The sequence below is a fragment of the Pangasianodon hypophthalmus genome, chromosome 1 (assembly GCF_027358585.1).
Source record: "Pangasianodon hypophthalmus isolate fPanHyp1 chromosome 1, fPanHyp1.pri, whole genome shotgun sequence".
Classification (NCBI taxonomy): domain Eukaryota; kingdom Metazoa; phylum Chordata; class Actinopteri; order Siluriformes; family Pangasiidae; genus Pangasianodon; species Pangasianodon hypophthalmus.
Genome location: NC_069710.1, coordinates 2,224,982 through 2,248,440, shown reverse-complemented (window position 1 = coordinate 2,248,440; position 23,459 = coordinate 2,224,982). Strand labels below are relative to the sequence as shown.

The following is a 23,459-nucleotide window of genomic DNA, read 5'->3' as shown; positions in this document are numbered from 1 at the left end:
TTAGATAGTGGAAGCTCTGTGGTTAAGATGTTGGACTTCTAATGGGAAGGTTAAGAGTTCAGATCCCAGCACCACCAAGCTGCCACTGCCGGGCCCTTGAGCAAGGTCCTCAACCCTCAACCTTAACCCTTAGTTGTGTAAATGAGATAATTGTAAGTCGCTATGGATAAGGGCGTCTGCCAAATGCCGTAAATGTAACTGTAGATGGTACAAAATGAAGACAAATTGCAGAAGAGAGACAGTTTCATGAGGTTTGTCTCCACACCTGGTGCTGGCCCTGCTAATAAAATGACTTCATGTTGGAAGGAGGACTGTGTGTGTGTGTGTGTGTGTGTGTGTGTGTGTGTTGTTTGTTCAGGTGCTTGTGTGTAAATGTAAACCATACCTACAGTGCTGTATGATGCTGGCTGACCCAGTTGGCTTTCCTGTACCTTAGCTGCTAACCAGCTGGGTGGAGTAAAAGACATCCATTACCTTAAATGTGTCTTTATGCACGAACATTACAAAATATGTAAGTATATAACGAATAAATTATAAAAGAAAAATACATTTTGGTATGTGGCACTAGTGATGTATGTAGATTTTAACTATAAATTCATTCTTATTAATTATATTTGGAACATCTGTGTTTATATATTGAAATGAAATATTTTGCTTAAAGAGATCGAATCATAGGTTTCGGTCAAGCATTTTGATCAACTACAAATGTTTGTAGCTTAACATTTATATTCCCTATATTGGTTTTATAAAGTCTCTATTAATTTCATATGAATTAAGGTAACATAAAGTGTGTGTTATACAGTATATCTGACACTCTCTTTTACACACACACACACACACACACACACACACACATTTTAGCTAGCAGCTTAAAGGAAAATGGTGATGTTTGGACAGGTGAAGGTGGTTGCCACTCAAACAAAGCAAAGTCGTGAATAAGAATGACAACGCTAGAATATAAAGCGTCCAGACACCACTTGTTAGATTTACAGGCATGGGTGGAATCTGGGGGTGAGGATATGGAGCCTGTTCTGTGACAGCAGTTGGTTTGAGAATGAGGCTTGTAAGCTGCTTGTTAAAGATGAAGTTGATATACAGGGCCTGCATGACAGCTGCTATGTAAAATCCCTGATTTATTGTACTAAAAATAACAATATTTGCTAAAAATATGTGTACACTTGCACACACACACACACACATTTTTCTCTTTCTATACTTGTGGACCTTCTACTGACATAATTATTAAAGTAGCTAATTAATACTATGCTAGACCTAAAACTAAACCTAGCCTTAACCTAGGTAATGGAAAAAGCTCTTTTAGTCACTAAATAAAAGCTACAGTTTAAAGAAAAACTCAGCCAAATATCCCAACAAGGTCAAAACTGACAGATATTCTTATCCTTGTGGGGAAGTCCAAACCAAGATATTAAAACATGCACGTCATGCACGCACACACACACACACACACACACACACACACACACACACACAATATCTGACAGCGGAAGCTTTCACTGACACCACCTTGGGGCGTTATTGATTATTCCACTGAAGTCCTGTAATGACCTTGCAGTCACCAGCCTGCTGACTTTTAGAAAGTAACAAACACACGGATATCCAGTCTTCCTTCACTGCAGCTGTGAAGAACGCATCAGTGCTCAACCTGTCATAAATCTGACTTCCACACCACTGACCTAACCACATCACTCTTATCATTTATTAATCTGCCCACTACAGTTATAGTATTGTAGACCCCAGTCATGAAACTTCAGCCAAGTGAAATGATACTGACAAAGACTTTGACAATATAAATATCCATAGTCCATGAGAATGTCCCATTCTTTCATTCATTCATTCACTAAGCATTTCCAGGATTTGTTCTTTTAACCTTCCTATTACTCATGAATGTACAGCATCATATAGAAATGATGCATTGCCTCAGCATTAATTCATTAATTAATTTCATTCATGATCTTGTTGTTCTGTCTTGCACTTTGTTTAGTGTATTGTTTATTGTTTAATGTTTTTTGTTTATTGTTGAACTGTACCAAATCTACACTGTTGTGTGGCAATAAAAGAATCTTCTTTCCTGTAATTTATGTATCTTATGTCAAGTATCAGTGACAGATTATATTCTATATAAAGCAGTACACTGTGTTAGAGTATGTGATATTTATATTTAACACTACCACATGAAACACTGTAACTTTTATGTCTACATTTTACAATAAACGGTAGGACAAGTATTTCCTAAAATAAATACTACATGTTTTAAGGCGCACATTTTCTTGCGCGATTATTCGACGCATTACGGGTGACGTAATGACGTACGTAATGCAGGACGCGCATGCACGAGATATGCGCTGCTGACGTGTAGGTAAGGAAGTGGCCGGATATTGATGTTTTCTTTGTTGCATTACGGATTGCGGTGTGATGCCCGGCATATTTTGTAATAATTTCGTTTATAGAAGATTGCGGAATTTATAAGTAGCATGTCGGATGAGTAGAAAGGCAGTGCATTAGCTTGGAACCAGCCACTAGCAGTTAGCTTGTGGGATGTTAGCTAGCTGGCTAACACACAGTGGGCTGCTAAAGTGTTCAGAGAGTCCAGTGAGCCACTGGGCTAATCGGAGTACTGGATATTGCACAGTATAGGCAGTCTTCTGATTGAGAGGTAGGATTGATGGGCTGATCAGTCAAGCTGGGGGAAGTGATGATGTGGAAACAGCTGTTACAGTCAGTGTCCTGGATGACTGAGTGCAATGCAAATGTACCTGGACTGACATGAGTAGAAGGTCTTCTGTAGCATATAATGAATCTGTTAGCTGAGCACCATCAGCTGCTCATTAATGTGATAAAGAGACTGGACTGGACTGGACTGACAACACACACACACACACACACACACACACACACACACACTCAAGTCAAGTGGCTTTACTGTCATTTCAACCATATACATCTGGTACAGTACACAGTGAAATGAAACAATGTTCCTCCAGGACCATGATGCTACATAAAACAATACAGAACTATTTTTATATAAAGTGCACAGTGCAAACAGTACAGTAACTACCAAAACAGGACAACAGGCAAAGTAAGATACAGTGAAGCGCAGACTAGTACACAGATCTAGTACAAAAGTGAATCAGATGTGACAGTAATGCAAAAGAGTAACAGTATCAGTTGCTGTAAATGTAAACATAAGGAGTAGCAGCTGCATAGAGTATAAAGATTATGTACAGTATTTTATAAATATTGTAGCAGCAGAAATTGCAAAGAGCATGTTCTTCAGTTGTGTGTGTGTGTCTGTGTGTGTGTGTGTGTGTGTGTGTTGTCAGTCCATGACTCAATTGAACACCATCCCATTCTCTTGCAAATTTTGCACATCTCTGTATTCACTACCTGCATTTCTGCTGCTACAATATTTATAAAATCCTCGGCTGCTACTCCTTATGTTTACATTTACAGTAACTGATACTGTTACTCTTTTGCATTACTGTCACATCTGATTCACTTTTGTACTAGATCTGTGTACTAGTCTGCGCTGCACTGTATCTTACTGTGCCTGTTGTCCTGTTTTGGTAGTTACTGTACTGTCTTGTGCTGTTTGCACCGTGCACTTTATGTAGAAATGTGTAGTCTCTTGTAGTTCTGTATTGTTTTATGTAGCATCATGGTCCTTGAGGAACGTTGTTTCATTTCACTGTGTACTAACTAGCTGTATATGGTTGAAATGACAATAAAGCCACTTGACTTGAAGAAATTTACATCATTTGCATCCAAGACATGTTAGATGTCCCAAGTTTGCACCTGACACCTCGTAACTCAAGTATGAGATTAACATGTAACATGTAAAGGAAGTCTGTTTGAGATCAATTAACTAATCAGCATGATCTAGATGTGCAGTCTGCTGTCTTAATCTTTTTCTTTCTTTCTTTCTTTCTTTCTTTCTTTAAGTTAAAAGCCAATATAGTTCATATTCAGTCTTGATTGATGAGGCCCACCAATTGAAGCCTTATTCTAACAGCCCATAGTCCACAAAATCAACACCTGCGCCACCCTTTTCCTCGATTATAATATATTTAATTTCAAACCCTTGTCTACTGATCTAACATATGTGAGAAAGATGACCTGCAGTAAACCTTTCCTTCCGCCAATCAAAAGGTTCAGCATCTACGACAGAGCACCATCTTAAATATCGACCAGTTGTTTTTAATACGAAGTTCCATTAGTAAAAAAAAATGTGTTGACTGATATATACAACACTCATTGTCATTTAATATCAACCTTTTGACTGTTTCTGTCATTTACAAGTTAGTAATACTGTAACTTCCTTACAAGTAACTATGTACAGGTTTCACTTCATACAGAGTAAAGATTAAAAGGAAGTTTAGAGAGGCTTGTTTGATTTTGGCAGCATAGCAGACAAGTAGTATAAAAACATATCAATTTATTCATTCATTAATCTTTAGTAACCGCTTTATGAGACACGAGTCCATCACTGGGCACCGTGCACAGACACATTCACCTCCAGGGGCCATTGAGAGTAGCCAGTCCACTTACTGGCATGGTTTCTAGGAGACAGTATAGTAATCAGAGTTCAGGATCAGACTGAGGATGTGTGAGCTGTGATCCAGAAGCACTACTCTCTTCACCACCATCCAGTCCCACATAAGAAAAAAAAAAACAGCGAGAATAACAAAATAGATGACAGGAAGAATAACACTCTTAAATGTCATAGAGAAAAAAAAATGACAGTGACTAAATAAAGGGGTGAATATCCAGAAAAGTTCAAACCCTTCACTTAGAGAGGTTTAGGATGTTTATTCTCCATCAGCTATTTTGGTATGTTGCATAAATTGATTTTTTTTTTTTTTTCCCCCCAAACAGATTTTCGATGTGATTGTCCTGTGATTACATACAGATAATCATGGGCAAAAGAAAAGTGCCAGATTTGTATCGTGCCCCTTTCCCTCTCTACACTGTTAAAATCGATCCTAAAACTGGACTCATCATTACTGCTGGAGGGGGCGGAGCATCCAAGACCGGCATTAAGAATGCAGTGGTGAGTGTCTGCATTAACCCCTTTGCTGTAGCAAACCAAACCAGTTATTTATTTATATTGCTTGTGATTATAGTGACTACTTCTAAAATCTGTCGTTTTGTAAATAAGTTTCATAAATAAGAGATAAATAAGATGCATGTGGCGTGGCAAAATCTAGCAGACCGTACAGCAAAAGCTCAGCTCACTTGTATTTAAATTGGTTTGTCTGCTACATTGCGTTTAACAAATCTGGTGAAGGTTAATACGTGTTTCTGACAAAGTGGAAGACTTTAACTACATCCATAGAAACACCATGAAAACACCCACAAGTGCTGAGCAGAGAGAATCAGTGTAGCAGTGTGGTGGTACAGTTTGTAAATGGACATGTACTGTTTGAAAATCTTGCTTGTTTCTTCTCAAAGTTTATTGAAGTTACATAATAGTCATGATATGCCCTTAAATTTTGGCCACAGCAATTCCTTGGTTTAGAGCTAGTGGGAGGACAACACAGTGCCACTCTGCTGCACTCTCATGACACTGGATCATGTGCCACCATGAACATGGCACTGGGAGGAGATGTGATCGCTGCTGGACAAGATGGCAACTGCAGCGTGATGCGCTTCAGGCAACAGGGCCCTAAAGAGGGACGATCAGCTGCGCCGAAGGATGGTTGGTAGAAGGTCCACGCACATTGTGTCGACTTTTACGTTTTACGTTTATTCATTTTGCAGATGCTTTTATCCAGAGCGACTTAGAAACAAAGAAAGCAAAGCAAGCAGAGAACAATTCAAGTAGTGCTACCATGCAAGATGATTAATTGAGTGCTAGAGGAGCAAAGTGCACAGAGTAGAGGTGGTGTTTTTTTTTTGGTTTTTTTTTTTTTAAACCTGCTATAATTTTTCTCTTTGAAAGCTAATCAGAGGAGTAGTGGTCTCAGCGGACATTTCTTGATGCTGTTTTGGCAGGATCTGGGGAGCATGGAAATGCCAGGAAGAGAGGGCCGAAAAGCCAGAGTGGTGGTGGTGGTGGTGGTGATGTTCCCCAGACGAAGGACAAGTCTGTGCAGATAACAGTGGACAAGGTTGGACAGGTGCAGTCAGACCTCAGCCCTCAGGACCCGCTGCAGAAATGTGTGCGCTTCAGCTCTGACCTGAAGCTTCTTCTCACAGGAGGAGCCGACGGTTATGTGAGAGTGTGGGAGGTGAGCTTTGCCCAGCCGAACCCCGAGTCACTTGAGCTGATTGCTGCTTATTAACATGAGTCATTTATTCCCTTCTCAGTATCCCTCCTTGAAAGAGAAGTTGAACTTCAAAGCGCACCAAGATGAAATAGAAGACATCGACATCAGCCCTGATAACAAGGTATTGATACGGTAATAAAGTTCATACATGCAGATGGGGTGCAATTCATAAATGATGAAGTAAGTGTCACAACTGGTGTATCACAAATGCAACAGTAGGAATGATGCCTCTGTGTTTGGTTCAGCGCATCGTGACAGCAGGGCGAGATTTTGCGTGTAGTGTATGGAGTGATGATCAGCTCATGCTGGGTTTACGTTGGCATGACCACATGCCCCATATTACAGAGAAGATGTATCGCTACCAGTCTTGTCGGTAAGTTACTCCAGGTTTTATTCGTGGATAAACCTTATTGAAAGAATTAAAGGAAAAATCCACCCTGAATCACTTGCATAGTGATGTTTATAATTAAAATGTGATCTTCAACGGTGTCCAAGATTTAATAATGATTCTGAGTTGACTTCTTTTATTGACACGTTGGTCAAATCACTACTGGTGAATGGAGATCTCGGAGATCGCTGCCTTGTCAAGTCGAGTTTCTGCCATAACTCAATGCAGCTAGGTCAAATAGCTGAATTCTGTAACTTTGAGTCCAGTGTTTGGTCTTCACTACTTCTAAGTTAGAGCTGTCATTAATATGACATTGAACATCGCTGGAAAACAGTGAGTAAGAAAAGAAGCTCTTGCTTTTTTGTTTTTTTTCGGAGAGAACAGTGAAACCTGACTGGTATCTCACTGACATTTTTAAATGTCCTCCTGTGACTTGTGACACACAACCGCTAACTTCTCACAGGAATAATGAAAATACAGCATCGACCAAGAAATTAGCACCAGAATCACTAACCACATCACAAACAGTTCAGTATAATTATATTTCATTTGTTTCAGGGTAGAGTTTTCCTTTAACAAAATGACTTTTATTAATGATACTACAGCAGAATGCTTCCTGGTTCTCATGGTGTTTTAGGTTTGCTAAGGTCGAGGACCAAAAAGATGCTTTAAGACTGTACACGGTGCAGATTCCCCACAAACGAGAGCGTAAACCACCACCATGCTACCTCACGAAATGGGATGGCAGGAGCTTCTTGCCCCTGCTTACTAAGCCATGTGGCAATGAAGTGATATCCTGTTTGAGTGTGAGGTGGGGACTGAGTGATTTTCATATTCTCTTCATTATTTGTTGCTCTTGTTGTATTCTGATGTTTTGATTCTGTTGATTCTGTTTTATTCAGTGACTCTGGAACCTTTCTTGGCCTCGGTACAGTCACAGGATCAGTATCCATCTACATCGCATTCTCACTGCAGGTAATTACACATGCAGAATAATCCATCATTAGGAATCATTAATAAAGTATTCTTTATTCATTATTAAAGCATATATATATTTTTTTATCTCCTGCAGAAGCTGTACTACGTACAGGAATCCCATGGCATTGTGGTGACAGACCTGGCGTTCTTGCCTGATGCCCCCAAAAGCAAACCTGTAAAGGGAAATAATGAAGTAGCCATGCTGAGTGTGGCTGTGGACAGTCGCTGTCAGTTGCATACCGTGGCCAACCGGAGTAAGTACACTTTAACCACAGCTCAGATCTAATGTTAGAGATGTAGTTAGACTGCATAGATGTCAAAGCAAATATAACTTCAAATCATTAGGCAGGTTTTATGTGGAAAAAATGCTTTAGCAATTTGAAATGTTTGATGACGTAATCAAGGGAAATGGCAGTTCTTGGGTCTTTTGACTTTGGTGAATAAATTCTTTGTTTATTCATGAAATCTTGGGAAAACATATTTTGCATACATTTAGAGTTATGTGACAGGATTTTCGTTAAATATCTCTCCTACAACAAAATATCAGTTGCAGAGGTAAGATGGATGCAGACCAGTGTAGCTGAATGAGAACGTTTCTTAGTTTAATTCTAGAAAATGACATGACTGGATATAGTTTACTGTAAAACGTAAATAGTTTACTGTAAAACGTCGTTTGTGAATTTGGTTAATTTCTGTCACCCTTGTCAGTAGAGGATGGAGTAGCCAAACAAGAAAACATACACAGTGTTACAATATATATTACATTTTTGATGGAAAGGTGTCAAACACAATCTTTTTATGATCTTAGTTTTTTGCAGGAATTTATTCCATTACAATGCAAAAGTCAATCTGATGGAAATGAGCTGCTGGCAACAAAATTCACTAACCTTTTAAAATACATTATATGTGTATACATTTTATAGCTTTGTTTTATACATTTTTAGTGGAATTGACTGAAATGGGTGAGACTTGGGGGGGAAACACACTCCCTGTTACCCAGATTGCACTCATGGCCTGGGCAAGACACATGCTTTTAAAACGTTTTTGCACTTTTAGTCCCAATTATGCTACTTTTCTGTCTATAGGAGGGCCATGAAGCCATGAACTTGCTGTTATAGGACATACTGTAGTCCTGTTTATAAAGCAGCATTCTGTAAAGCAGTTGTGGCTTGGAGAGAACTGGTCTTAAGAATTGTGTTAACTAATAAAGTAACAAAAATGAATATAGATAAATATTTCATGAAATAACTGTAATTTCCCTAAATGAATAATGGTTGTTTGGAGTAAGGGCTTCATCCATCCATTGCATCAATTAACAGACAATAAGCTCCCCAGTGTTGATAATAAGCACTGGTGTGCTTCATGTCTAAAAGCAGAGCACAACACTGAGACCTGTCGCGTCCACCTTCCAGGATGGCAGCTTACACTAAGGTGCTGTTGGGTAGGAGAGAGGCGACAGTGGGTGGTAGATGCAGAAACTTTATCAGAAGTGAAGGAAGAGATGGGAGTTTATAGGAAATTAACTTGGAAAAAAATGGAGCTTCAGACATGGTCTCAACTCCGTTAATGTCAGATTCTGTCACATCAGGTCAGGTAAGGATTCCACCAGTGTCTTCAAGTGCTGTTCCAAATACTTCCCCCAACATCACTATGAGATATTAAGGGCAGTGATTTTGCAGGTCAGTCAGTGTGTCTCAGTAACACATGCCCAGAAGGCAGCCTCAGTATCTGGCCCACATGTTTTATTTATCCACATGTGCAACCTATTGACACTGGGGAGCTTACAATCTCCTTAATAATGACCTAATAAAGTAATTGCATTTTAAAAACACTTAGTCAGTATGATCCTGCTGAGGACTGAATGTGTTTTTGTCTCTGCTGTATCCAGGATCTGTTCCGATATGGCTGGTGTTGTTCCTGTGTATTGCACTGCTTGTGGGTGTCATCCTGTTGCTGCAGCATTTCTTCCCAGGGTTCATTTAAAGATGTGGTCGAACACAGCGAACCTCTCTCTCTCACCAGGGAGCAAATCGGCTTTCGCGGCGTGCAGCAAAATGAATAGAACACAACCTAATGTCAAGCATGGAATAACTGTACTTATGGTGAACTTTCTGATATTGGAGCGACATTTTAACTGAAGAATCATCTCAGGAGCATGCGTTTATGCTAGGAATAGTTAGGAATGAAGATCTGGGGTTTTTACTCTGTGATGGAGCCATCTTTGTCTGTCCATGTGTCTACAATCATCTTTGCAGTGCTAATACCTGCATGTACAACAGACTGAACAGGAAGAGGAAAAATAATTTTTGAGAAGGTCTCAACATCTGTTCATTCTGCAGATACTGTATAATGCATTTAATTTAATACACGGAGAAAGACACATCATTAGATAATTTTAGTTATTTAAGCTAGATGGAAATATAGAATTATGGAAAAAAATCTTTTTGAATCTGCCAGGTGCCTTTATCACTCTGTTGCTGTTTGATCCAGTGGAAGTATCTCTGTCTTTATCATGCTAGAGTTCATGCAAAATTAATGGAATGTGATCTGTGTCAGACAAATATGGTTTACAATGGAGTAAAAAAAAAAAATTGCATACATGCAATTCATATTTATTTTGAAATTAGTTAAGGTGCTACCTAAGCAGTTTCATGATTACTTGTTCATAGCCCCAGTAATGTATTTAAAAATATAATTTGATAGAATATTTTATATTTTTGAATTATTTTCCATTATACTTTTTAATAATTGGCAATAAAAATGGTAATAACTAATATGGACTAAAACAAATTTTACTCACACATTTCATGATTGAACTTCATAGATCTAGGATCTTGCTGTTTATTGTGTTTGTAAGTTTTAAGTGAGCACTTTCCTGAAACCTTTCTTTTAATTGTTTTACATATATAAAACTATTATACAGTATATAATAGAAAAATTGCATTCCTCCACTAGAGGCCAGTACGGCTTCATTTAGGAGCCACATTGAGCTGAACTGGGCAAATATGTTATAAGGACGAATATGAAATAAAAGTTAATTATTTATTCTTTTCACTCAATTTTCACTTCCAGAAAAATGACCATATTTAGCAACAAGTAGAATAAATAGTTAGAACACTTTATTTTATTGGTTAAACACATCAGATGCACTATTACTATAAGTCACTATTACTATAAATCTCTTAATCAGAAAATCTAAATGTCTGTTGAAAGGCATTGCCACTTACATCGAGTAACCAAGCAGGTTATCGCTTGTGTACTGCAACAATCAAAAAATTTGTTTATATAGGAATCATAGAAAGGGTGTGTAGCGTGTAGCATATAACATTTCTCAATCCTGATTCTGTTTTCTACACAATACACATTTTGGTGTTTTACCAACACACATGACTCAGCACATCAGTTAATACACAGCCTTTCATAAGTTTAAAACTCATCAGGGATAAACAATACAAGTTCAGTGCAGAGAGACTTAGACACACTCTCATAGTCCTTACCTCTTAGTGTGTACTGCTTAACTTATTAAACTTATTAACGCTTTTAACTTTATTTTTAATTTAGTACAGTTTGCTTTTACAGATATAAGCTGCCCAAGAGAGTCTACTGCTGCATATTTTAATACTGGGATGAACAGTTCCAGCACAGATTAGTTATTTCTCTGCTTGAGCTGGTGAATTGAATCAGGTGTTTTTGAGCAGGAAAAATCACAACATTTGTGTAGGATTCTGGCTCTTCTGGCCTGGTTTTGCAACACCTGCTCTAAAGACGTCACTTAACAATGATCTGCTGGATAATTATGATGAATTAAAACCTTTTCCATAACTGCATTAAACAGGCTTCAATTGCTGTGTTTATTCATACTTGTTTTCCATTTCTGTAAGTCCTCTTTGATCCTTCAGGGCCACAGAACTGATGAATATTAATGAAGTGTCTCAGTAAAGGACAGGGCTGCAGGGCCAAAATCCACAAACGTTCGGTCCAACAGGAACTCAGTCTGATAACGTCTGTCTTTGTGAGTGGAAAGCAGTCAGAGCAGCTGTGCCTTCACACAGGGCAGATGAGAGAAAATTATTCATCCAGTTCGCTCAAAAGATATCCTCGTAATGTTCATAATTTACAATGTGCAGACTTTTTGTTGTGAGAAATTTTCCAGAATCAGAAGTTCTTTTAAAGTTATCCTTGACTATAAGCACTTGAGACAACTGAACATTGAGCACATTCTTTCCAGCGGTGAAGTGAGAAGGACAAAACAACTAATTCACCAGTGACTGCCTTCTTTGTAAAAACTTTGTATATGGAGCCAAGCTAAGTAAGTGCTGCTTCCAAATCTTAAGATGAATAAACCACCATTTACAAGCTAGCAGTTAAATGCACAATCTTGTATAAAGTGGTCTTTTTACAGCATTCAACACCTTCACCTTAACAAATCTTAATTTGTTCTGTCCAGTTAAACACTTCGCCAAAGCTTTTATTGGGCTTAATGGCCTTTAAGTGCAAGTTATTTCCCCCCACTCTCTTTGATGAAACCTGACACTTGTCCAAGTAGATGGGTGTTTATGTTGGTCACCTACAGTTCCTCTTTGTGCTTTCTCACTGCTTTTTATTTCTACAGGCACAGGAAGGCTTTTAAAGGTTGCCCATGTTGCTAAGATACGCTGAAAGAGTCGTGTCCAAACCTGGATTGCATTCTACCATGATAAGTAACAAACTGTGGCTATGTCTTACCAGGGCATTAGCAAAGAGACCAGGACCAAAAGCACATAGCACAACCTTAAATAGGTCTGCTCCAGTCCCCTCTAAAAGTATTGAAAGGGCAAGGCCAATTCTAATATTTTTGCTATACACTGAAGACATTTGGGTTTGAGATCAAAAGATGAATATGAGAAGATAGATCAGAATTTCAGCTTTCATTTCCTGATATTTATATCTAGATGTGTGAAACAACATAGAACATGGCACCTTTTGTTTGAACCCATCCATTTTTCAAGTGATCAAAAATAATGGAACAGGTGTTTCTTGTTGCCCAGGTATGCCCTGTTAGATTGATTGTCTAAACAATTAATAGCTCTGAATGTCTACTCTTGGTTTGAACCCTGGGTTTCACCTGTGAAGACTGCATTTGTTAAAAACAGGATAAACCAACAGGATGATGAGAGAGCTGTTTATGGGAGAAAAGCAAGACATTTTGAAGCTGAGAAAAGAGAGAAAATCAGAGCCATTGCACAAGCATTGGGCATAACCAATACAATAATTTTGTCCAGAAAAAAAAGGAAACCACTGGTGTACTAACAACCTGACATGAAACAGATCAGCCAAGGAAAACAACAGCAGTTGATGACAGAAACAGTGAAAGAACTGTGAAGAAAAACCCCAAAACAATAGTCAGTGACATCACCAACAACCTCCACAGGTCAAGGATGAAAGTATCACAATCTATCGTTTGAAGAAGACTTCGATATCAGAAATGTAGAGGCCATACCACAAGATGCAAACCACTCATCAGCAGTAAGAATCGGAAGGCCAGATAGGAATTGGCAAAGAAATACAGAGATTAATCTCTACCAAAGTGATGGAAAGGTCAAAGTGTGGAGAAAGATAAGATCTGCTCTTGATCCAAAACATACGAGCTCAATGGTCACAGTGGAGGTAGTGTCATGGCTTGGGCTTGCATGACTACTTCTGGAACGGGTTCACTAAACTATTGATGATGTAACTCATGATGGTAGCAGCAGAATGAATTCAGAAGGCCACAGAAACAGTCTGTCTGCCAAATTACAGAGAAATGTACCCAATCTAAATGGGAGTAACTTCATCATGCAGTAAGACAATGACCCAAAACACACAACAAACAACTTCATCAGGGGAAAAAAGTGGAAGGTTTTAGACTGGCCAAGTCAATCACCAGACCTTAACCCAACTGAGCAGCATTTCACCTCCTGAAGAGGAGACTGAAACTCCCCCAAAACAAACAACATCTGAAAGAAGCTGTGGTACAAACTTGGACAAGCATCACAAAAGAAGAATGCAACAGTTTGGTGATGTCAGAGGGTTGCTGGCTTGATGCAGTTATTGCAAGCAAGGAATATGCAACCAAATATTAAGTGTTATTTACTTTAAGACTATCTATTCCAATACTTTTGCTCACCTGAAGATTGGGTGGTCTGCCACCAAAGGTGCCATGTTCTAAGTTGTTTAACACATACTACTTGTAAATATCAGGAAATGAAAGCTGAAATTCTGCTCTCTCATCCCATATTCATCTTTTGATCTGAAACCCAAATGACTTCAGTGTATAGCAAAAACAAGAGAATTGGCCTTGCTGTTCCGATACTTTCGGAGGAGACTGTATGTCGAAATAGTATGACGCCATTATAGGTGGCATACTATTCTTACAAGTATGTTGTTCTCTTCTTACATTCTTACATGTTGTGAGCTCTCTAAAATTAAACACCAGTCCTAATTTAGAGAGTCCTAATTTATAAAAGAATTTTTATTTAATTTTTATTTTTGTAGGTACTTCAAAATGGAAAAATACCCCATACTATTTGCTAACTTATGTTAGAGTAACAGAAACCTACAGCTACTAGGTTAGTTTAATATAAAAAAAAGCTAAACAAATTAAGTAATGTAAATAAAATTGTGGAAAACGTTGCAGATTGTGTTAGCTCACATACATCCAAAATGGCTCAGAAGAACAGGGTCCTTCAGTGTTGATGACGTCATACACGTTCAGCGCTTTTGATGGACTGGTGCTGGTTGATGACCTTAATGGATTGGTGACTTCATAAAATCAGGTCATGCATTGCAATACAGCAAAAAGAGAAATAATGACTGGGAGGTGAATACTGAATACTTTCTGGAGGCACTGTACTATCTTCACTATACTATCACTGGTATAGTTGTACTCTCTTTTGTCGATGAAGCCATATGTTGCCATAAGGATATATACAATAAGGGATATACAATAATACGGTATGTTAATTTAACTAGGTTTGCAACTAATTTAATTATGCCATAGTTGCTATCATCTAAACACAGTCGGCAGGTGGGCTGTCAACTTTAAATTGCCCCTAGATGTGAATAAGCATGCAAGTGTATGTGTGTGTGATGTTCTCCCATAGACTGGTGTGCCAGCCTGGGTCTATCCATGCCTTGTGACTAGTGTTTCTAATGAATGAATTTCCATTAACGGCAGTATATGTACAGTTGTACTATGTAATGAAATAAATATAATGAAATAAATATTCCTGTTACTACCAAATGTATCTCCTTTCATTCCATATGAGCATTCAAAATTTAAAATACTTTTTGATTGTGTTCTGATTTATTAAGATGCCTGAGAAACTAAGCAATGAATATTGGTTGTTGGTCATTTACCAAATACACTTTAATCAGCGAACCATGCTCACACTGACAACAAGTGATGGTGCACTGATGCCCAGAAGTACCAAGTTAAGAAGAATAAACACGAGATGAGATTTACTGAGCTTTTGGCAGTGCAAGATTATCTTAAATATTATTTTCACACAAAGCAATTGATGAGAGACATTACAATACAGTATAAATAAAATTAAAAAAAAGTATGAATAAAAATGCAGAGAATATATACAGAACATCAAGTGTCCATCACTGCATTCCACCAAAACTGCTTCAATGTCTCTTGGTATAGATTCTACACATCTCTGGAACTATCCTGGAGGGATAAACATCATTCATCCTTAAGATATTCCCTCAGCTGATTTTTTTTGATGATAGTGGTGGAAAGCACTGTCCTCAATGGTCCAAAATCTCCCATAGGAGTACAATTGGGTTAATATCTGATGATTGTGAAAGACATAGTATATAATTTATATTATTTTCATGCTCATTAAACTAATCGGTGAGCCCTTATGCCCTGTGGAGAGGAACAATGTCATCTTGGAAGAGAGCAGTTCTAACAGAATAGAATTGTTTCATGTTTCAGGAATGTTTCAGGATAAAGGTGAGCACTTTTTCCTTTGTCACCCGTCTGTGTGGTACAGGTCTGTTGGGCTCAGGAGGAGAGGGGGTCTCTGACGAGTGGTTTGGGAAACACTGATCTAAGTAGTGCTTGAAAACATCGGCTTATAGACTCAAGCAGAACAATGTGTGCTGTGTTAACAGAATGGGGACTTGTTGCGCCAGTGAAAGGCCAAAATGCTAAATCAGCAGGCTCACGCCCTACAAGCATACTTTGTGCTCAGAGAGGTTTTGGACTGAACCCCTTCCCGGTGTAGAACTGCGATTTCCAAATCCCAAACTCAGTATTCTAAAGAGTTCCACATTATTCCTGCTGCAACACACCTAATCCAACACATGGCAGGCTTTATAAATAGATAATGAATGGGATATGGTGTGTTGGGAGAAGGGAAACCGGTGCAAGATTGTGAGGATTAAGACTGGAGCTGGGATCTGAGTTACCATGTAATTCTAAACGATGTTTTGAAATGGTGATATTAGACTCCAGTCCTGCAGGGTCACAGAAATTCATAGTTCAGTGTTCTGCCTTATTTAACACACGTTTTAACACATCAGTTACTTAAGCCTTCAAGGGATGAATACGATGTGTTAGGAGAAAATCATGGAGAATAAAAACCACAATGATGGTTCTTGCCATCTGTGAACTGATGAAAAGGCTGTGATGGTACTGTGAACTAGGATTGTGTCAGATGCAAAAAACAGACAAAAAAGTTATTTTATGGCTTAAAGGTATGAACACTGAATGATACAGTCTTAGAAAAAAGTTCCACAAGTGCTCACTGGATAGTTCAGGGTTAGTAAGTTCCTAAAGTGGTATTATTTGGAACCGTTGCTGATAGGGAAACACTGTTTTATGGCTCTACATAGAATCTTTAAGGGTACCCCCAGAAGGACAAGCCAAAGTGCTCTGGGGTACTTTTCTCTAAAAGTATATTCTCTAAATTTAGATCAGGGTAACAGGGATGACAAATAACTTCACTGCTGACAGAAGTTACAGTACGATATATAGTTACAGTATGATATATAGTGGGTGCAGAACAGAGAGTGATGGCTGAGAAAGGAAAACTCATCTAACTCACACAGGCAGATATCTACAGTAAGCCAACAGATGGCACTACAGACCAAGCCTGTGAGGTGGAGAACATCACTATAGTATTGACCTAACCTATATTTACTTATAGACGCACAAGCTTCCCACATATACACACACGAACACACACACACACACTTAGGTGCAGACATGGGAAAGTTCCCTTTTGACCAGAGGTCTATGGTTTGTGGTGTGATGTCTAAAACCACCTCTCTAATACAGGGTTACACTGTGACACCACCGCAATACTGTCTACTGTGCTTGAAAGACGTGGAAAATGACATTTGCAAAGTTCAGCGGCCGTCGCACAGGCTGTTTTTAACGTCATTCCTCTGCAAACTGTGAAGCAGATTTAGATGCTTTCTAAACACACCCCCACTTTCTCCACTTCACCCTTCAGCAGTGGGCAGGAAACACAACACCCACCTCTCACCTACACTGGAGCCCAGCAGGAAATGAACACCCCAGACAGCCCAGTGTCTCAGACTCCACAAGGAACAAATACTGTCCCTTTTCCCCTCACAAATACCCTTAAGGCTTCCAGACCAGGCTAGCCTGTAAAGGGGATTTCAATTTGTTGAAGAAGTTCGTACTGGCATGCTCCAAACCCCAGACAGTTTGAAGGACTTACTACTTTATTTTATATATTAAAATTACACTGGGCCTGTATCAAATGCGCAGTAACCTAATGTTGACATAAATTCCCAACATTAAAAAAAAAAGTTTTTTGTTTTTATACCAACAGTGTCGCTGATCAAATACTTCATACTCCAATTACAGTGAGAGTTACAGGTCTTTCAGTATCTGAGCTCGTTATGGTTTCCATCGAGTTTTTATCATATTTTTTAGTTCTAGTTAAAACCAGTTGCTGACAGTTTATAATTTACTAGCCAGCTTCTGAGTTAACTGCCAGTTGCTGAATTACTGATCAGTTTCTGAATGACTGACCAGTTTCTGCATTTCTGACCAGCTGCTGAATTACTGACCAGTTTCTGATTTCCTGGTCAGTAATCTGGAAACTGGTCAGTAATTCAGAAACTAGTCATTAATTCAGAAATTGGTCAGTATTTTAGAACCTGGTCAGTAATCTGGAAACTTGTGAGTACATCAGAAACTGGTCAGTAAATCAACAACTGGTCAGTAAGTTAGAAACTGGTCAGTAATCTGGAAACTGGTCAGTAATCTGGAAACTGGTCAGTAATCTGGAAACTAGTCAGTAAATTCAGCACTTGGTAATTCAGCAATTGGGCAGTAATTCATAGACTGATCAGTAAACCAGAAATATACTGACCAGTTACTGAGTTACTGACCAGTTTCTAATTTACTGACTAGTCCCTTGATTACTGGCCAGTTTATGAACTACTGACCAGTTGCTGAATTACTGAACGGTTTATAAATTACTGACCAGCTAGTGATCCCAGCAAGCGGGGCCCCTTGCTCTCTTGCAAAGAGATATGGTATAAAGTGAGCAGCACTTTGTGATTTTTGTGAAGGTGTGAGATAAAGTTCATAAAAAATGCATCTTTCCACTATAAATACAAGCCTCTGATGTCGCTGCCTCACATGCACTGCAAGATCAAGCATTTCAAATTAGGGAGAGAAAAAAAAGATCCATTCTGCCAGATGAAAAAGGTTTCCTGGGGTCAAATTCACATAAAATCTCCTCTTAAATGTAGAGCAGTTAAGTAACCATGCAAGGTAATGTAAAACAGGCAAGGCCCTGCCAAGCATCCCCTGCTTTTGCTTGTGTCAGCATCAAACTGGGATATCACAGAGACGCATGGCACTCCCGCTCGCCGCTTTCATCTTTACTTCCAACACCGTACCCCTCTCCCACATTTCATATGCTTGCCAACTCTCTCAAACCTGTAAAATGCACACCAAGGGCATGGTATGACAAACATCTAGAGTCCACCATGTTTCATTTAGACATTTTGCTCACTTTTAAAACTTAAAACTGGTAAAAACTGGTTGTTTTTTTTCCCCTCTCAGCTCAAATAGTTATATATTACTTTTAACATTGTCTGCTGAAGAAAATATTCATTAAGCTTAAAATAAAAACGCACATTTTGATAACGCTATAAACACAATGCCTAAACACTGTTAGACACATTAGGATCAAGTTAGGATTAGTTAGGGTGGTGCGTGTGGAAACAGAGGTTATTAAGGGTACCACGATGCTTCTCCATAGCAACAACATATCCAGAGTGCTAAAGGTCAGAGCAGGTCAAAGCAGTGTCCTCTCTCTCTCCTGTGTCCATCTCAACCACACCTTTCTCACACACTACCCTACTGTGGGCTGCTATATGTCTTAAAACAGCTGCAAGTGACTCAAATCTCCTGTCTCCCTCTCACTAACGTGTCACTTGTTCCTCATTTCCAGTGCAGAGTGGGGAGAATTTCTCATTATTGCTCTTAGGTTTTTCATTCTAGCAAAGTTTTATATGAATCATATACTACAGCTTCAACAGTCTTTTTATTCATGACAGGGAGCAGACAAAGTATGCACACACTCAAAAAAAAGGTGCCTTTTGTTTGGCTAGTTTGATCTTGCATGTGTGTGAGTGTGTGTTTAACCATTTGTAGTCTGAATTTCAATGATCATCATGGGTCTGTAATCATATATATGGTGATATCAACACCAGTTAAAGTATTTTTGTAAGTTTTATGCAAGTGTATATGCGTAAATGAAAATAAAACGTGTGTGAGTGTGTGTAGGGAGGGGTGACTCTGTGATTGTATGAGGTGGAGGGGTAGCCAGAGTGGCACCAGGTACAGCGCTTCATGGGAGATGGAACACATTAGAGAGTATTATTGCTTCAGCATGTTTTATCCCACACTATATTTCACTACCACCAGCTCCTGTTGCGACCACTTTGCATTGGAAGGGTTAGAGGTTAGGTTTAAATTCCACAGATAAAAACTCTACATTTATTTTCATTCCAGCTCAAGCCTGTCTAATCTGTGCGTTTATGTGCGCGCGCTCGTACGAATGAGTGTGGCCCTGCTGTGCACATGGAAACTCAAAATAAACAGAAAAATACTGCTAACTAGATTGTTGGTGGTCGCATGTACAGTTAAAATGTGATCCACCCGGCTTAATTTAGCGGTAGGGCAAAAGGCTGACAAGGGAAAAAAAAGGCAAGAGTTTGTTTTTGACAGAGGACTGTGGGGATGGGATGGAAGAAAATAGCAAAAATGTGTGTCAGATGAGTTTAATTGCAGGGCCCCTAATCTGAAATGATTCAAGCCCACGTCTGCAAGGCAGACAGTGACTCAGCCCTGAAGTCTGGACTAGAGGCTCTTCTTTGCCTCTGACTGGCTCTGACTGTTCTCATTTGGCCCGTGCTGACCGCTCTGAATAGAACAGTACCTGGCCACTCTGATGTAGCTGTGAGAGCTATATTGGTGTGGTCAGAGGGAGGAAACCCTGCTGTGATTCAGCGCCAAAGCGAGCAGTGAGTAAGCTTGCTGTTCCAAGAGAGAAAAGCCCCGTCCTCACTCCCACCACAAGCGTCTGCATGGCCCCTTCCACTCTGACGTAAGTTTGTGGGTCGCCACGGTCCCAGTGGAAAGCTGCTGTATGTGGCTAAAAGCAGTGCGTAAACACACCAGGCTGAAAAATACAGGCTCGCCAAAAACACTAAAAACAAGCAAGAGGTTCAGGTTTCCTTTCACTTCTCTGTGAACTCTGGTGTGCCTTTTATAGTAACCATAATCATCAATATGCAAGCTGTTTTCCTGAAACATACACAATAACATGACAAAAATTACTTCACGCCTGAAAAACATACAGGCACTTTATAAAAGCGTGACAGCAAAAAGTAAGTCTTTAAAAAATTTTATGACAAACATTAAATAAGCCTTTCGGTCCTCCTGCCTGTCTAACAGGCCAAACTGAAGGGCAGTGTTTTGGCTTTACTGTAAAGAGATGGGATGTGTGCAGTGACAGATGTGGCATTCTCAGAGGCGGTAGCTGAAAGCATTGTGCATGTCATTCTCTGTGCTGACATGATATTGTTTCCGTTCTGGGCCATGACTGCAGAACTGGTCTGGCCACATTAAAGCACTGAGCATGGTGCTCAGTGGTTCTTGCTGAGACACAGTTCTGCTGTCTGGGTTTGTCTGTGCTTTGGGCCGCCCCAGTGTCTCCCCAACAGCGATCAACCTCCAGTCAGAGGGGGCACTCTGTGGCCTCCCACCCCTCAATTTGTCTCTGTTCACTTCTATTTCTGCTAATGAGTCAGAATCACAAAATCACGCCACGTACGAGTGTCAGCAACTAAATTACATGGGTGATGAGTCTGAGGCTACACACACACGCCCAGATGGCATTTTGGCTAATAAAAGCCAACACAAAACAGGGAAAAAAGAAAACAGATTTGTGTTGAGACTGAGGGTTTCGTGTTTCTGACAAAAAGGGGAACGAGACAAAGAAAATGACAGGGACGACTGGAACAAGCACTTCTAGCTGTCTGAGTGGCTCACTCCCTTCTCTCACCTCACTTTCATCCTGGCAAACGTTCTAAAAAACAGAAAATATCAACTGAGGCCAGGCTGGTGGAAAATTGATTGAGTAGGATACAGGATTAACATGCCCCATCAAATGTCATATACATTAAAAAGACATTTGAGGCTCAAGAAGCACACTACAGATTCTTCTTATGGGTTTATTAGATGTTTAGACAAAATATTGCAAACTCACATTGCCTGCGCACAATTACAGCCTATTAATTAAAGTTAAAAAAATAAAGTAATCAAAGGAACAATTTGTGTACTTAAGGGCAAAAAGGACTTCCTCTAGCAATTCTTACTAACTACAAAAGTTTGACTTGTGACTCAGAAAAGAAAATGTGTATGGTGTGAAGTTTAAATAAGGGGTGTGTATGGTGAGATGGTGGTTTTGATAATAAGAGTCTCAGGAACACCCAGCGACATGCAGTCTGGTCGCTAATGCTCCCATCAGTGAGGGGTCTGTGTTGGGGGGGCATTACAAACTACGCTGTAGTCACTGTGTTGAGGGGCTCCTCTCACTGACGCCATCATTTTCCCCCACAGCCGACTCATGCACACACACACACACACACACATGAATAAATGCCTCAATAAAATTATACATCTGCCCCTCTGAACTAACACAATGTGATTCACTGTGGCATGCTTTGCCCCACCAGGAGGATTTGATGTGTATGAGCAACATGTGTGAGTGAAAGTAGTTAAAAGTGTGACAAAGGTGCAATGGCTTGTGTTTGTGTGTGTGTGTGTGTGAACACACTAGCTCACGTACCACTCAATGGTTGGTTGAGAAAACACGGGCAGGGGCAATTTTAAGTGGAATGAGGTGAAATAAATCAGGGGCCCTGTCCAGCTGTTCTCTGCTCCATCCCTGTGGAACACACTCCCAGATGGTGGCTGCTGCTCTCTCCCCTCACATGTGGGCAGCTTCATTATCATGAGGTGAATTACAGTAAAACATTACCAATCTGCAGTTCATGATGAGCTTCACAGCTGTGGCCCACACTTGAGGTAATGTGTCCCACTGAGCAGAAAGTACACACGGATTCAAAGGAAAGGTTTGCTCAGCTCCTGCTTTAAATGTCTCATGCGGCTGAGCAAGGTATGGAATAAAAAAAAAGCACAATACCAGAATCTGGACATTTAGACTCATTTTTGGGCATATCCTTGGAATAGGTGGACTTTTTTCTTCATTCCATGTGTATTCCATTCAGGTCAAAATGACTTCTTTAATTTCTTTTTCTAAATAAACATGCATAATTTTGATTTATGAAATGTGATGAACAAGCCACTGAAGTAATGAAAACTCACTGTCATTTTCCTGGAAACATTCAGTGTAGTGCTTTTTACATGGTGCATTATCAAGTAAGTGTAGCTATGTACTGTAGCCATGAAGGGAAGAACATTGTTAAGATTTACCTGACCACCATCACACACACTGCCTGTTGTACTCATTCCAAAAAGGATGGTTCTCTTGAGATGTTTATTTCAAATTCTGATCCCTCCATCAGCATGGTGCAAAAAGAACAAAAATAAAAACGAAGTAAAATCTAAACTAAAAAAAATGTACTTTATGAACTACCTTTATTCACCATTGCAACACAATGTCAGAACAGTGTAAAAAGTGGATATCATACTACAACACATCATCAGTGGTGTAACTTGAGGGCCCTCAGGCATTTTACCTCTTTCAACAATGGACACCCTCATCAGGCAACTCTAGCTTTAGCTTGTGACCCAGTAGCAACCTTCCATAAATCCACTTTCTCAGCCCAGAGTCATCTAAGGTGGTCTCTGTGGCCTCTGTGTTGTGGTACATGGACCATCTCTTCCTTTTCTCCCATGAAATTCTGTGTATGCCTTACAAAGGGACTGAATGTCCAATAAAACCTCTGCACCCCACATCTACGGGCAAAGCACCTAATCTCCCAACCCATGGCACAGTTACTTCTGATCTCCTGGGATTATCATGCGCAACAGTCTATAGAGATTAAACAGAATGGAGCAAAAAGGAAGGCTACAGTAACCGCTCTTTACAACCATGGTGATGAGAAAAGCATCTCTGTATGCACAACACATCAAACCTTGAGGCGGTTACAACAGCAGAAGTCCACATTGACTTCCACTTCTGTCAGTCATGAACAGGAATCTGAGGCTATAGTGGGCACAGACTCATGGGGTATGTACACTATATATAGAGTAT

At 39.6% G+C, this 23,459-nt stretch overlaps 1 protein-coding gene across 2 annotated transcripts; it reads left to right on the top strand.

Annotated features, from left to right (window-relative positions):
- The first annotated feature begins 2,301 nt into the window (after positions 1–2,301).
- preb (prolactin regulatory element binding) lies at positions 2,302–13,870 on the top strand. Of its 2 annotated transcripts, none has more exons than XM_026914229.3 (10): positions 2,302–2,377; positions 4,894–5,068; positions 5,521–5,716; positions 6,013–6,248; positions 6,328–6,408; positions 6,533–6,660; positions 7,313–7,486; positions 7,578–7,650; positions 7,748–7,907; positions 9,542–13,870. In XM_026914229.3, exons 2-10 carry the CDS (start codon positions 4,934–4,936, stop codon positions 9,634–9,636), a joined length of 1,278 nt encoding a protein of 425 aa, XP_026770030.1. In that variant the 5' UTR covers positions 2,302–2,377; positions 4,894–4,933; the 3' UTR covers positions 9,637–13,870. The 2 variants fall into 2 exon arrangements, with proteins under 2 accessions (XP_026770030.1, XP_026770029.1); XM_026914228.3 differs by lacking the exon at positions 2,302–2,377 and adding an exon at positions 2,384–2,674.
- The last annotated feature ends 9,589 nt before the right edge of the window (positions 13,871–23,459 follow it).

What these genes read in the sequence shown, in the direction of transcription:
- preb (XM_026914229.3), top strand. Translation starts at nt 4,934, where the DNA reads ATGGGCAAAAGAAAAGTGCCAGATTTGTATCGTGCCCCTTTCCCTCTC. An exon ending in TATCGCTACCAGTCTTGTCG is followed by an intron (nt 6,661 to 7,312) that starts GTAAGTTACTCC and finishes ATGGTGTTTTAG; the next exon opens with GTTTGCTAAGGTCGAGGACC. An exon ending in ATATCCTGTTTGAGTGTGAG is followed by an intron (nt 7,487 to 7,577) that starts GTGGGGACTGAG and finishes TGTTTTATTCAG; the next exon opens with TGACTCTGGAACCTTTCTTG.